The 15,233-nt window shown below is 38.6% G+C and overlaps 1 protein-coding gene across 3 annotated transcripts; it reads right to left on the bottom strand.

The window, feature by feature from the left end:
* Window positions 1–1,413: 1,413 nt before the first annotated feature.
* Window positions 1,414–6,536, bottom strand: LOC104892195 (probable inactive leucine-rich repeat receptor-like protein kinase At3g03770). 3 transcript variants are annotated; one of them, XM_010678043.4, is made up of 9 exons: window positions 5,971–6,536; window positions 5,545–5,652; window positions 3,687–5,078; window positions 3,097–3,230; window positions 2,718–2,958; window positions 2,410–2,615; window positions 2,262–2,305; window positions 2,016–2,127; window positions 1,414–1,858 (listed from the first exon to the last, which is right to left on the bottom strand). In XM_010678043.4, the coding sequence occupies exons 3-9, from the start codon at window positions 5,020–5,022 to the stop codon at window positions 1,568–1,570; spliced, it is 2,364 nt and encodes a 787-aa protein (XP_010676345.2). In that variant the 5' UTR covers window positions 5,023–5,078; window positions 5,545–5,652; window positions 5,971–6,536; the 3' UTR covers window positions 1,414–1,567. The 3 variants fall into 3 exon arrangements, with proteins under 3 accessions (XP_010676345.2, XP_010676347.2, XP_010676346.2); XM_010678045.4 differs by having other exon boundaries at window positions 5,545–5,646; XM_010678044.4 differs by having other exon boundaries at window positions 5,996–6,536.
* Between the last annotated feature and the right edge of the window lie 8,697 nt (window positions 6,537–15,233).

Below are 15,233 nucleotides of genomic sequence, written 5' to 3'. Positions count from 1 at the left end.
TTCTCAAGTGACCTGATCTCTCAAATCTACAAAATTGGCATTTTACACTTCTTAACAGGTGGAAATGTAAGCAGTATATGTCATCTGAACTGTATGATTCACTCAGCTTTTTCCCTTGTCATTTCAGCATGCACAAATCTTTGAATTGATGCTACGGGAGCCATGTTCATAGTTCAAAATTCAAGGATTTTTCTGTATCAAAATGGTTTATAGTACGGTGACTTTATTTTGGCTGTTAATTGGTGACTTGATGCTATTATCAGTATCAATGATGTGACTTCTTGCTTTAGTCGTATGAACTATGAACTTTTTTAATATGATAAGGAGGACTTTATCTAAACCTCAACACACACAGTGTTCCTGGTCTAGCATTTGCGGGCCAAGTATAATCTGAGGGAATCCCTACTCCAAGTATTGCAGTTGGAAGGATTCGTCCTTGTCTCTTTAAGGTTACAAGGTGAATCTCCAACTATCTAAAGTCACTTGCTTGCTTGTTTGAGTTTTTACATATGTGGCTCAAGTTACCTTCGAAAGTAAATTTTCTAATAATTAATCCGAGAAGAATTCATTTATATCTAAATCATTTTTTAAAAAAGATTTTCAACCAAAGGTTGTGACTTATGAGGGTGTTTCTTCTTCTAAGGTGTCATCTACAAGCATTCCTATCTTAAGAATAACCAGGTAGGGGAATAACTTGAGGGGTGCCTCGAACTTGTGTCTAACAGTCTAAGCCTCGGGTGGAGAAGATAACTCCACCGAGCTGGAGCTTCCTTGGCACCAACTATTTCATTTAATTACTACTATGTGAGTTTATGGTGAGAGTTGTAATTATAAATCTCACCCAAATAATTTAGGGTTTTTATAACTCTCCTATTTTCTTGTAATTATTTTTCAAGGTCTCATCGTCCTAGATTTCTTTCAGTTTTTTTAAGGATGTTTATCGCTTTAATTAAATTGAGTTTATGTACATTACTATTTTTGTCATATGTTCATCTTTTTTTATTATTAGGAAATATAATTGGTGCAAATACCAACTCCTGCTAGACTACTAGCTCTGTAGGGTATACTAGCTTAGAAACTGGATACAAGGCTAAACATCCCAGAATTAAATGCCCCAACATATTGTTGAGATGAAGATTTGAACCTTGGGTAATGCCCTGGAATTCAGGATGATATTCCACTAAGGTACCACCTCTCCCTCTTATGTTCATATCTATTGATCTTCTCAATCTTTACATCTTACCTTCTGCTTGCACTCAAAACCCTTAGTTATCCTTGTAACCATGCATAGAAGATAGCCTACATCGTTGGACCTACTATGACCCCAAGCTTAAGGTGTAAACAGTATACCCCAACCCTGAGAGCAACCAAAAGAGCATAGAATCAAGTAAATGGGCATCAAACACACACACATAGACATATTTATGGACATACACTGTCCTTTAGATTTGTACTTCCAAATATTCAAGTGAACAACAAAACTATAAGAAGGTGAGATGCAACTGATTGTTTACTTTCTATATGGTCAAGTATAATGGTAGTCACATGAAGTTGTACTTCCAGCTGGTTAGTGTATGGTGAACCTTAGCTTTGAGACTGGAGGAGGCGAGGGCGAGCCAGGGGAACTGCCTCTGCTGCTTCGTGACTCTCCGCCTTGCCATGCTTCCTGAACCTGAGAAGCAAACTGCAAGTTCCACAGTACATCCTCGACAGATGGTCTCAGGCTAGGGTCTTTCGACAAACATCTACCACATATTTCCATCAACGTCTTAAGTGATTCATCAGAGCAGGTGTTCTGGATTTCTTCAGCCACACTATTCCTACGAGCTGCTTCATCTGCTGCAAGGCTCGCTTGTACCTGCATTAAAATGAGCGGAACAACTCATTCAAACTGGTGAAGGCTGGTAATTTAACCGATTTCAACAAAGGATACGGTTACTTCTGTTTTTATGACCGATCTATGAAGTTGCATTAGTGTTTTTCAGCACTGGCAAGAAATTCAGGAGTGATCGTACCTGGTTTCTCAATGCGTTGAGCTCACTCCTTGTTTTAATTTGCATTCCCATGAGCATTTCCAGTAATATTACGCCAAAATCATAAACATCCATCTTATCTTCGTGTTCAATCCTACATCGACAATTGGAAACCATACACAACAACTAAGAAACAACAACAAACTTATGAAGGAATCTTAGTATCCTCAGCATCATAATTATTAAGATTAAATAAAGCATGACCTAGTCGAGATACTGTATTACTACCTCATGTGAACCTCTTTCGACTTTGTTGAAGCTGCATGAGAAATCTGTGATGTCCATATAAGGAAGATGTGAATTTTTTTAATTTTATCAAATTATTACTAATATATAGCTTTGCAAGTTAGGATGAAGTAAGCATTTTCATTCTTACATTTCCCATATTCTCAGCCAACAATGGAAGGTTATAACTGCTGATTTTAGCAGCCATGTTTTGGTCTATTAAAATGTCTGTTATTCTAAGGTTGTTTGAAAAAATGCCAGGCGTCATCCCTGCATGAAGAAACTGGATTCCTTTCGCAATTCCGATCGAAGCTGCTATACGTTGCGACCATGTGAGCTTTCTTCTGGCACGTCCAGCTTCCATAAAAACAGGAAAGTAAGAGTTTTGAGGCTAAGAAAAACAGCAGCAAATTTGTCAACAATGTAAATAATATGTAATTTTGTAGATACTGTAGTTACCTGAGATCCAACTCCTTAGTGTTCCATTTGGTACATATTCAAATACAAGGAATAATCTGCTAACACTCGAATCCTCCAAGTAATACTCGAAACAATGACCTATTGAACTGACTAAATGGTGGTGTCGAAGCTTAGATATTAGTTCTATGTGAGGCATCAGGTATTCGATAGGGTGATTTTCTTTTAGCTTCAGGCATCTGATGGCAACAAGAGAACCATCATTCAGCTGACCCCTATACATCTGATACAACACCAAACGTGCAGATTTTTATTATAGATTGAGATCACTAGGAAAATCTAACACTACTGACACCTTAGGATAACAATGAATATGAAAGAATCTTCATTCGCATTGATTTCTAAAACTGGTTCTACATACCTGACCTTGAGATCCTTCTCCCATAAATGCGGCTGAAGCAAATTTATTTGTAGCAATCTCAAGTTCTTCCAAAGAAAATGTCCGATATGCTGGAATGCCAAGTGCCCCAAGCTTCATAGTCTTTGATATATATCCTTCACACATGGCCAACAACAAACAAGAATGTGAGATCAATAGGGGGGGAAAATGTCGTCCCCTGATAAGTAGTTTTTGTTGGAGATTTTCCCGATCACGTAAAATGTGGGGAAACATTGTTACACATTGATTGAATGTGAAATCGTGTTGAAACAGAAGCGGAATTGAAGTTCTAGCAAGGATTATGGGATGCTTGTAAAACAGTACGGTCTTAATTAGTAATACTGCAAACATTGAGCATTTGCAACAGGTTTTTAATGTTTTCTTACTTTCAACCATGTTTCAAAGGCTAGGCACATCTAAATTTGATATTTATTTGTTAGTTTTAAATTCTGTTCGTAGATGTCATATGACTTCAAATTGATGAATTAGTTCTAATTTGTTAAAGAAGGCACATCATAAATAATTCAACACATAAGGACAGTAATATGTCTCCTAAAGAAAATGGGACTTACTTGCATCAGTAAGAAGCTTTGATGTGAATCCTGTTGAAGCCTTTTCAGAGATTACTCTAGGTGGGCGAGCGTCAAGTTTCTTCTTCGCATGAACTACTTTAAAGAGCCAGACAACCAGAATGATAAAGACAACGAAAACTATCACTCCACCAACTATGCATGAAGCTAAGACAGTTCTCCTTGTTCGATCTTTTTTCTTGTGGGAATCTACTATCCCAGCAGCCAAAGCTTCATTTCGGCAGAAGGAATATGGATGCTGGCTATTATCTACCGAATTTAAGCAATTTCCTTCATAATGAACAAATTGCTTCTTGGAGTTTGATTGAAGGCAGTCAGGTAAGTCGCCTGTCAAGAGATTGGATGACAAGTCCACATAATTAAGTGCACCATTGCAAGATATAATTTTAGAAAGCAGTCCAGTGAACTTGTTTCCTGCAATGTTCAGATAGTTGATCGAGGGTAGAGATAACAATGATACAGGAAACGGGCCCATAAATTTATTTGAAGAAATGTCCAGCTTTTGGAGTTGATAATATGAACTAATTTCAGCAGGGATAGCGGACCTAAACTTGTTATTTCTGATGATAAGTGTCACTAATTTGTTCTTAAGCTGAGGGAAATCAGGTCCAAATGAGTTATTCTCCAAGTCGAGCTCTTCAAGGTTCTCTAACCCTGTAAGATCAGGTATGTCTCCGTAAAAATGATTATTTGCCAGTGTAAGAACTCTGAGACCGCCCAATTTGCTTACACTCTTTGGTAATGACCCATTGAAAGAGTTGTTCCTCAAACTGAGAGCATTCAGAGCAGGAAATGATCCCATTTTATCTGGAAGTTGACCACTAAACCCATTATTATCCAGTACGATACCTTGGAGGTTTGTCAGAGATGAGATTTCTTCCGGGATGTTACCATAGAAAAAATTTGAGCTTATGTTAAGCCTCTCAAGTGAAGATAACAGCCCTATTCTTGCAGGTAATGGACCCCATAAACCTAGGGAAACCAAAGTAAGAACCTTCAAGTTAGGTAACTTAACAAGGGCAGTGACTAATGACTCAATTGAGAAATTATGAGGCAATTTTGGAGCTCCTTTATTTCCAGCTATATGAAGTTGAGTGACATTATTTCCATAGCATACGACAGTGACAGACGGGGATGGATCCAAGTTACAAAAGCTTGTTTTCTTATTCCAGCTGCTTAAAAAAGAAGGGAAGTTCAGAAGTGATCGAATTCTCACAAGAGTCTCTACTTGTGACGAATGTAGCTTCACTGACACTGAAATTTGGATTGAAACCACTAGTAGAAGAAAGATTAGTGGTTGCCTGAGTCCCTTTGCCATTTTTTCTCAATTATGAGACAATTTGGAGATGCACAAATATTTGGATCTTCCATGCACTGAAAAAACAAAGAAAAAGAACTTGAAGTTAATCAGATTCGCGAACTCATATCAATACACGGATGCATGTCCAAGTGTCAAAATCAAACTCAACTCTAGTAAGAAAAAAGTTCATGGTTTTTGGTCCAAAATGAAGTGCCAAATTCTCCATATCCATATAAGAGAGTGTCAAGGATCCGACAAGGTCTGTGAGATAAATCACAAATTACGAGAAAACAATGAAATTACAAGATAAAAGAGACCAACATACACATGTTCAGTGGCTCCTGAGGCTAGTCATGCTGAAATCTAAACAGAGGAGTTTGAGAACTATGATTATACAATTACATCATAGTAAATAAGAAATTATAGTAATTGTTGAAAAACTCATAGGAACTGGACTACTTGAGTATTAATGTATTATATCAAACAAGCAAAAATCTTAATACAAAAAACATTGGTTTCAGAGTTGAAAAGAAAACTTACCTAGCACTGTAGTTCAGGGTTAGCTTGGAAAATTCACTTGTCTTTGAAGTTTGAACTCCATTAAACTGCAGTGGCGGATCCAGAATTTTCAAATCGAGGGTACTGTAACTAATTAAACAAACTTGGTGTCAACATTTAGAAAATATTCTACGTTAAAAGTATTACTAAGACCCAATTCTTAAATTAAAAGCAAAATAGAGCAAAATACATCAACATGATTATAGTTGACAAGCAAAATACAAAGATTAAGCTGTAGAAATAAGTTTTCCACAAAGATTAAAGTTATACATATTGAATGTTAATCCATCAACAAATGACAACTAAATCACAGCAATTGAGTACCCAACATTCAACAATTCAATAGCACACAAATTTCAAAAGTACAATCATAACAAGGAAATTCCAATTACATGTTTTCCCACTTACAGAAAAAGGTAGATGAACAACTAACCAGAATCCAGCAGCTGCAACAGCAAAATAAATAAAAAACTACTCCTACCCACCTTAGCAAAGAAGGAAACAATGGAATATTTATGAAAATAAAGCTCAAAACATCAATCATAGAACTTTGAAAAAAGAAATTTTATGCAAAATTCTTTTCTTTAAGAAATATTTAGGAAAAAAAAAAAGAAATTTTAGAAAGTTTCAAGGACAAGCAACCATAATTTGTAATTATTTTGGTGTAGACTTGAAACCCAATTAGCTTGTTTTGTTTGTTTTAATTATTCTTGATAGAAAATTAGTTATATCTACATGAAGGAAGATGGGGTTTCAGTGTCAGTCAAAATATAGAAACCGACACTTTAAATTTATTTTTGATCTTTTGATTATTATACAAAATCTGAAGGTGACTTTTTGTGATAGTTAAAGAAGCCATAGTTGTGGAGGGAAAATGGGAAGGCTGGAAAAAGGGAAAAAGGGAAAAAGAGAAAGAAAGAGAGATTCTTGGCAGAAGAAGAGAGAAGCTTTATTAGTAGGGACTAAGGAATTTTGTGTTTGTGCTGGTGGGGGTACTTGTTGTCCAAGAGATATTGTTTGGTGGCATTTAAAAATCTCATTTGCTAAATCACGCCCTAAAATTTCCTATTTACGCCCTATATTTGTATAAAATACTGTATTTTTGTATTTTCATTTCTTTTTTTATTTTCTCCTCTTTTCTCACTTCCCCTTCTTCTTCCACACCACCACCACCTTCATGCCCCCTCCACCACCACCAACACTACCACCTCTCATAATGTTTATTAAAAAAAAAAAAAAACCAAACAAGTTGACAAAGTTCACCACCGCTGCCGCACCTCCATCGCCGCCTGCCGCATTTCCGCCGCCACATCACTGCACCACCACCGACACAGCACCACCGTCGTATCCCACACCCTCCTCTCCTTTGTTTTATTTCTTTTCTGAAATTTTTTTTAAAAAAAATAGGTAGGCGTCCACCATGGACGCCCCACCACCGGTGGAGGCGTCCATGGCAGGCGCTCCACCACATGGTGAGGCGCCTGCCATGGGCGCCTCCACCTGTGGTGGGGCGTCCATGGTGGACGCCTACCTATTTTTTTTTAAAAAAATTTCAGAAAAAATTGGGGCGCCCACCAAGGACGCCCCACCACCGGTGGAGGCGTCCTTGTCAGGCGCTCCACCACATGGTGGAGCGCCTGCCAAGGACGCCTCCACCGGTGGTGGGGCGTCCTTGGTGGGCGCCCCCCTTTTTAAAAAAAAAAAAATTAAAATGAAGAAAAAATGGAAGAGAGAAGACACAGCACCGGTGGAGCATATATTTACACAGCAGCATATGTAAGGTAGACACAGCACCAACAGCACCATGGTGGAATATATTAGCTATCATAGTGGACACAGCACCGGTGCTGTGTGACTCAAAAATAGGTAGACACAGCACCATTGTGGAATATATTTACACAACACCCTTACAATGAAATGCGAATGAAATGCGGTGGTTTAGCAAATGAAATGCGGTGGTTTTGGGTCCTTGATAGAGGATAGAATTTGGTTTTGGGTCAAAGGGCAGGAGAGAGAAAAAAAATGTAAGGGTATAAATACGGTATAAAAATACCGTATTTAGGGCGTTAGTAGGAAATTTTAGGGCGTCGTTTAGCAAAGCCCTTAAAAATTGGGTATAACTTAGTACTAGATTTGATAATTATGTTAGCAATTTGATTTACTTTCACGTTCTCTAATATGTCATTTGACTAAGAATATATTCCCTTCATCTCATAATATCGTGTTTGTTAGCGAATTTCTTGCAATGTTATAGTAAACTAACAGGCACTGTTATTCTCTCTCTTGAAACCATTCACCTTCCCTCAACCTCCCTTAAACCCTTGCTTTCCCTGCGGCGCCGCTGCCGTACGTGCTACTTTTTCCGGCGTGCGTCGCCGCAGGGTCATCCCCTGTTTTCATCCTCCTTTCACTGTTAACTAATGTCCCCTTCACTTCCTTCCCCACTTCCCTAGTTTTCTCTCTGCTTTAATTTCCAAAACCTCTCTCAATCAAATTTTTCCAATTTCTTCTATCCCAGTTTCTACCATTTTCAGGGTGTTTTGTTTTTGTTTTGCTGCTGCGAGACTGCACAGGAGTCAAGGGAGGTGCTCGATCGAAGTTCGAATATGGAAATTCAAATCAAAGGTAAAACTTTTCATTTAGAATTGAGTAATGGTTTTTTAAAAATTGGTGAGTTATACAACAATCGGAAAAGGTGGATTAATTTTCCAGTTAAATTGATTGATTGGGTTTCTGTTACACTTCAAGATTGTTCAGAATTGATTGAATTTGAGCATTGTAGACGATTTGGTTGTCTTTGGTGGAAAATTCATTCTGGTTGTAATCCTTGGGGGTGGTTTTTGAAGTTAAGTGTGAAGATTAGGTTTATGGTATTCAGTTTTTGTCCCTGCTTTAGGTAGTGATAATCCTTGGAAAATTTTTGTTCATGCCTTTTTTCATGTTGCTCAAGAGGAATTGAAGGTTGTTGGTTTTGATGGTGACTGCCATAATGCCTGTTTGGATTCCCATTCTATTCTTCAACACGATATTTCCCCTCCTTCTCATGATAGTGAGCTTAAATTAGAAGTGGATGATCTGCTCATCTTAGAAAATATGCAGATTGGTTCAAGTCATCCTAATTTAGAAAGTGAAATTCTTCATGTTAAGGAACCTAGTATATTGAACTGTGTCCCTTTAGAGAATGTTGGTGTTATAAAGGAGAAGATGTTGGCAAATCCGGAGAGGTTGCCGGGAAGTGTTGGTGTGAGTGGCATTGCTAGTGCTCTTTCATTTGCAAATGAGATGTGCATCAATGGAGGAAGTTCATTGTGTATTGACGGAGATGAGGGTTCTTCTTGTGCTAAAGGAAATGGCACAATATTAGATTCAGTTGGGGTTGTCAGTGAGATTTCAATTTTATCACCGAATTCGATAATGAGCAACATTGTGCCGAAGTCTTCTGTTCGAAGGCTAGCAAAGAAAAATCAATGTCCATTGCTTAATCATCTTGGTTTCAATCGTAGCATGGAGAAGAAAAATGGAATTCAAGTATCAAAGAGGCGGTGTAGTGTTAGTTATCCCAATGGTTAATTTGGTGTCGTTGATTCGAAATCGTCTTATGGAGTTCATGAGTTCTTTGATGTTGTATTAGTTTGTTGTTTTTCAGTCAGTAGGCTTGTGTGTTTCTCGGTTCTTCAATGTGGTTGGGGTGTTGTTTCTTGCTTGTTGTGGTGGTGATATTGTTGTGGGTTTGTTGTGTTTGGAGCGTTTTGATTGGCATTTTCATGTATTTGTCTTTCAAGATGTTGTAATCTTGACTCTTCATTGTATGCCTTTTAACTCTATTTTGAGTTTTAATGAAATGAACTAAATTATCAAAAAAAAAAATATCGTGTTTGTTTGCTGTTTGCAGTGTCTCTAATATAAAAACTAGTATTTGACCCGTATGATGCTTCGGGTTAATTCCAATTATCAAATATGTTATTATCTATAAATTTTATAATTAATTTTATTAGCTTTTCGAAATTTTATATCTAGTGCGAAATTGAATAATGGACGTTATAGCATGATAAGTTGTTTTTCTTTGAAAAAAACTTCTAAGGAATTGGGGATATAACAATTTCAATGAAAGTATAAGGCCTCGTTTGGTTCACATGGGAAGTAATTTCCCATGGGAATTTACATTACATGGGAAATTATTTTCCTTGTTAATTTCCTAGGAATTAGACAAAATTGTTTGGTTGACATCATAGGAAATTGCATTTCCTAGGAAATTACTCACCAAGGGGGGGCTTGGTGAGTGATTTCTCATGTTTCATGGGAAATTCTATTTCCCTTGGAATTTGTATTCCCTATGATTCTCTCATTTCCCTCCAACTAAACACAACACCCATAATGTATTTCCTAGGAATTTGATTTTCAAGGAAAATAGCTTCCAACCAAACAACACCTAAGACTTTATTATGTTTTATTTTGAAACATTAAACATTGAAATTGTAGTAGGCTGATGCTTGAAGTGTTTCTTTGCTAGGAACGCTTTTTAATATATTTGTATAGATTTGACCTTCAATATCCTTCAATTCTGTATTAATAAAAAAAATATAAAAAGTTAATATTATGAAAAGTACACATTAAGGCGAACCTAACAAGATTCTACTTTAGTATGTTTTTTTTTTATAAATAAATTATGTTCACTTATCAAGAAACATTACTCTAACAACCCATTTGGTAGAAGGTAATACTTGGTGGAAATAGTCATTTTACTATAATTTTTGTAAGAAAATGTTTATGCTAATGTCTATGGTAATGTAATTTCATCCCCAAACATGCTCTTTTCTTTATGAATTTTTATTACTAACCAATACTACCTTCAAAAGTGGTTAATTGATATAAGATAGTTCGGGATGAAACCACATTAACTGATTAACGTGAATATTGACATAAGACTTCTTTTACGTTTTTCACTAAAAAGTGTAACCACTACTTATGATCAACTACCAACGAGCTGAAATTTCAAAATAAACAAGCTTTAAAGCAAGCCAAACGGTTGCATAGTTCAATCTAAATGCCTAAAAACAGAACTTAAACCTCAACATTAGTTGCCTTATATGCCTACACAGTTGCACTTGATGTTAGTTTAGATTGTAGACTTGTGGTTGAAAACTTGTGATTACTCCCATATAAAAACTCCTATGGCATACTTCCTCTTTTGCTCCAAGGTTCCTGTAACTGGCAAACCATATGAAGCAAGCAAGCAATCTATCTGCCACTCTACCATCTTCTCATAATCGGCCTTCTTGTACCTGGGATAATGCACTGGCATCTGAAAATAATTACTGCTACACTGAAACTTCGGTTTCCCCTCCTTTCGTTCATCAATCGATTCGGAACCTCCGTTAACAGGCAGCCGAGGAGCTAAGTGTTTGCCACCATTGGTGAAAAACTTCTCAAACATTTTTGGCATCTTTCTTTGCCTTCAATGCTTAAAACTAACAACTCTAGGGAAATGCTTTATGGTATGAACTAATTCAATGTTGCTGCCTTTTATAGGGGATGGTAGAGAATAAGGAATATGCTAGAAATGCACTATGAATTGAATAAAAAGTTGGAACAATTTATATCAACAATCCTATAGATATCCACTCGTTTAAAACAATTTCAACTACTAATATACTTGAAATAGTCAAAATTCTTAGGAGTGTATAAGCCATCTCATATCACTTTATTAACATGTAAACATATGCTTAATAAAGATTACTTTACTATGAGAATTACTGCTTTCTCTCCTGCTATGGCCATCATCAGCACCTCTCACCGTCCTACGAGACTGCTTTTGGAAAACGCACGTACAATTGAGACTATTCCGCATTAATAATCTAGTCGGAGCTGCTTAAAGAGCTCATATTTGGGAATTTAATGTCAACTGTCCCAAATTTTAAAAGAAGAGAGATGGCTAATACAGCGGGTCAATCCAATCTAGCCCACATTTTGGGCCATGTGGGCTGAACCTGCGAAAAGCCTGGTCCAGCCTAGCTCAAATCGTGAAATAGGTGGGTGGGTCGTGGGTCAGATTTTTTGAGTCCAACCCACGAAATCCCGCCACTAAAACCGTTAGCTCGGTGCAACCCGACACATGAACCGAACAAGCCAAACAAAGTAATTATTCAACCAAATTGTGTATATTTTAATCAAATTTTATATATTTTAATCAAATCGCATATACTATAATTCAATCAAATTAAAAAATTATGAAATTATTGATTAATATTAATATTGTATATATTTTAATTAATTTTGAAGGTTTTATGCAAAAATAATAAATGATTCCAATGTTAAATAATTCTTAAAAAAAATATTTTCATGTCAGCTCGCCAGGCCTAGTTCTTATGCCTGTTCAAAGTCGTGGAAGTCCTTATTATACAATCCCATGTCCTCTCTGGGCATCCCAAGGCATTCGGTGCTCAGGTTCCGGGGACGTCTCAAACGTGACTTATAACCTTCAATTTTGACCATTTTAGAACTCCTTTAAGCCCGGCCATATTTTTCGCTGAAAACTTTCCTGTGGGGTGCAACACGACTTATAATGCATCCCGGGTGCTTTGCAGCATGTGAATTGCCCCCAAAATGTCATCAAACCACCCATTAAAGATTTTGGGGTGCAGCCACGGAGTGGCCTCGATACGGTCGTAAAAGTTGTTCCTATGCCCGTTCAAAGTCGTGGAAGTCCTTAATATACAATCCCATGTCCCCTCTAAGCATCCCATAGCATTCGGTGCAAGGGTATCGGGGATGTCTAAAACCGTGACTTATAACCTTCAATTTTTACTATTTTAGGGCTCATTCGGACCCGATTGTAATTTTCGCCGAAAACCTTTTTATGGGGTGTGGCACGACTTATAATGCATATTGGGTGCTTTGCAACATCTGAATTGCCCCAGAATGCTATCAAATCACCGATTTAAGATTTTGTGGTGTACCCACGGAATGATCCCGAAACGATCGTAAAAGTTGTTCTTATGCCCTGTCAAATTCGTGGAAGTTCTTAATATACGATCTCATGTCCCCTCTAGGCATCCCATGGCATTCGGTGCAAGGGTTCCGGGGATGTCTAAAACCATGACTTATGGCCTTCAATTTTGACCGTTTTAGGGCTCCTTCGGGTCCTTCCATATTTAACGCCGAAAACCTTCCTATGGGGTGCGAAACGACTTATAATACATCCAGTGTGCTTTGCAGCATTTTAATTGCCCCATTATACCATCAAACTACCCATTTATGATTTTAGGGTGCAGCCACGGAATGGCACCGAAACGGTTGTAAAATTTGTTCTTATGCCCGTTCAAAGTCATGGAAGTACTTAATATACCTTCCAATGTCCCCTCGAGGCATCCCACGGCATTCGGTGCAAGGTTCCCGATGACGTCTAAAACCGTCATTTATAGCCTTCAATTTTGACCGTTTTATGGCTCTTTCGGGCCCGGTCTTATTTTTCCTTGAAAACCTTCCTATAGGGTGCGGCACGACTTATAATGCATCCTAGGTGCTTGACACTATCTGAATTGCCCATAATGCTATCAAAACACCCATTTATGATTTTACGGTGCACACACGGAATGGGTCCGAAACGGTCGTAAAAGTTGTTCTTATGCCTGTTCAAAATCGTGGAAGTCCTTAATATACCATCTCATGTCCCCTCGAGACATCTCATGCCATTCGGTGCACGGGTCCCGGGGACGTCTAAAACTGTGACTTATAACCTTCAATTTTGACCGTTTTGGGCTACTCCGGACCCGGTCATATTTTTTGTCGAAAACTTTTCTATAGGGTGCGGTACGAGTTATAATGCATTCCGGGTGCTTCGCAACATCTGAACTGCCCCAGAATGCTATCAAACCACCCATTTATGATTTTGTTGTGCACCCACGGAATGGTCCCGAAACGATCGTAAAAGTTGTTCTTATGTCCGTTCAAAGTCGTGGAAGTCCTTAATATACCATCACACGTCCCCTCGAGGCATCCCACAAAATTAGGTGCAAGGGTCTCAGGGACGTCTAAAACCGTGACTTATAGCCTTCAATTTTGACCGTTTTAAGGCTTCTCCGAGACCGGTCATATATTTCTCCGAAAACCTTTCTATGGGGTGTGTCACGACTTATAATACATCCCGGGAGCTGTACAGCATCTGAAGTGCCCCGGAATGCCATCAAACCACCCATTTATGATTTTGGGGTGCCGCCAAGAAATGGCCCCGAAATGGTTGTAAACGTAGTTCCTATGCCCGTTCAAAGTCATAGAAGTCCTTAATATACCATCCTATTTCCCTCGCGGCATCGAACGATATTCGGTGCACGAGTCCCTAGGATGTCTAAAACCGTGACTTATAGCCTTCAATTTTGACCGTTTTAGGGCTCCTCCGAGCCCGACCATATTTTTCATTGAAAACCTTCCTATCGCGTGCGACACGATTAATAATGCGTCCCGTGAGCTTAGCACCATTTGAATATCCTTAGAATGCTATCAAACCACCCATTTATGATTTTACGGTGCACCCACAGAATGCCCCCGAAATGATCGTAAGAGTTGTTCTTATGCCCGTTCAAAGTTGTGGAAATTGTTAATATAAATCCCATGTCCACTCAGGCATCCCATGGCATTCGGTGCACGGGTCCCGGGGACGTCTAAAACCGTGATTTATAGCCTTCAGTTTTGACTGTTTTAGGGTTCCTTTGGGACAGGTCATATTTTTCGCCAAAAAACCTCCTATGGGTTGCGGCACGACTTATAATGCATCCAGTGTGCTTTGCAGATCTGAATTGCCCCATTATACCATCAAACTACCCATTTATGATTTTAGGGTGCAGCCATGGAATGGCACCGAAACGGTTGTAAAAGTTGTTCTTATGCCCGTTCAAAGTCCTGGAAGTACTTAATATACCTTCCCATGTCCCCTCGAGGCATCACACGACATTCGGTGCAAGGTTTTTGAGGACGTCTAAAACCGTCATTTATAGCCTTCAATTTTAACCGTTTGTTGGCTCCTTCGGCCCCGGTCTTATTTTTCTTTGAAAACCTTCATATAGGGTGCGGCACGACTTATAATGCATCCCGGGTGTTTGACACTATCTGAATTGCCCTATAATGCTATCAAAACACCCATTTATGATTATACGGTGCACACACGGAATGGGTCCGAAAGGATCGTAAAAGTTGTTCCTATGTTCGTTCAAAGTCGTGGAAGTCCTTAATATACCATCCATGTCCCCTCGAGACATCCCATCCCATTCGGTGCACGGGTCCCGGGGACGTCTAAAACCTTGACTTATAGCTTTCAATTTTTTGACCGTTTTGGGGCTCCTCCGGACCCGGTCATATTTTTTGCCCAAAACTTTTCGATGGGGTGCGCTACGAGTTATAAGGCTTCTCCGAGCCCGGTCATATTTTTCGCCGAAAACCTTCTTATGGGGTGCGTCACGACTTATATTGCATCCCAGGTGTTGTGCAGTATCTGAAGTGCCTCGGAATGCCATCAAACCACCCATTTATGATTTTGGGATGCCGCCACGAAATGGTCGTAAATGTAGTTCCTATGTCCGTTCAAAGTCGTTGAAGTCCTTAATATACCATCCTATTTCCCTCGCAGCATCCCATGGCATTCGGTGCACGGGTCCCGGGGACGTCTCAAATCGTGACTT

The sequence above is a fragment of the Beta vulgaris genome, chromosome 5 (assembly GCF_026745355.1).
Source record: "Beta vulgaris subsp. vulgaris cultivar EL10 chromosome 5, EL10.2, whole genome shotgun sequence".
NCBI classification, from domain to species: domain Eukaryota; kingdom Viridiplantae; phylum Streptophyta; class Magnoliopsida; order Caryophyllales; family Amaranthaceae; genus Beta; species Beta vulgaris.
The sequence above is the reverse complement of the archived record's forward strand: the minus strand, read 5'-3'. Positions and strand labels throughout refer to the sequence as shown.

What these genes read in the sequence shown, in the direction of transcription:
- LOC104892195 (XM_010678043.4), bottom strand. Translation starts at nt 5,022, where the DNA reads ATGGCAAAGGGACTCAGGCAACCACTAATCTTTCTTCTACTAGTGGTT. An exon ending in AAAGCTTCTTACTGATGCAA is followed by an intron (nt 3,231 to 3,686) that starts GTAAGTCCCATT and finishes CCATGTGTGAAG; the next exon opens with GATATATATCAAAGACTATG. An exon ending in TCAACGCATTGAGAAACCAG is followed by an intron (nt 1,859 to 2,015) that starts GTACGATCACTC and finishes ATTTTAATGCAG; the next exon opens with GTACAAGCGAGCCTTGCAGC.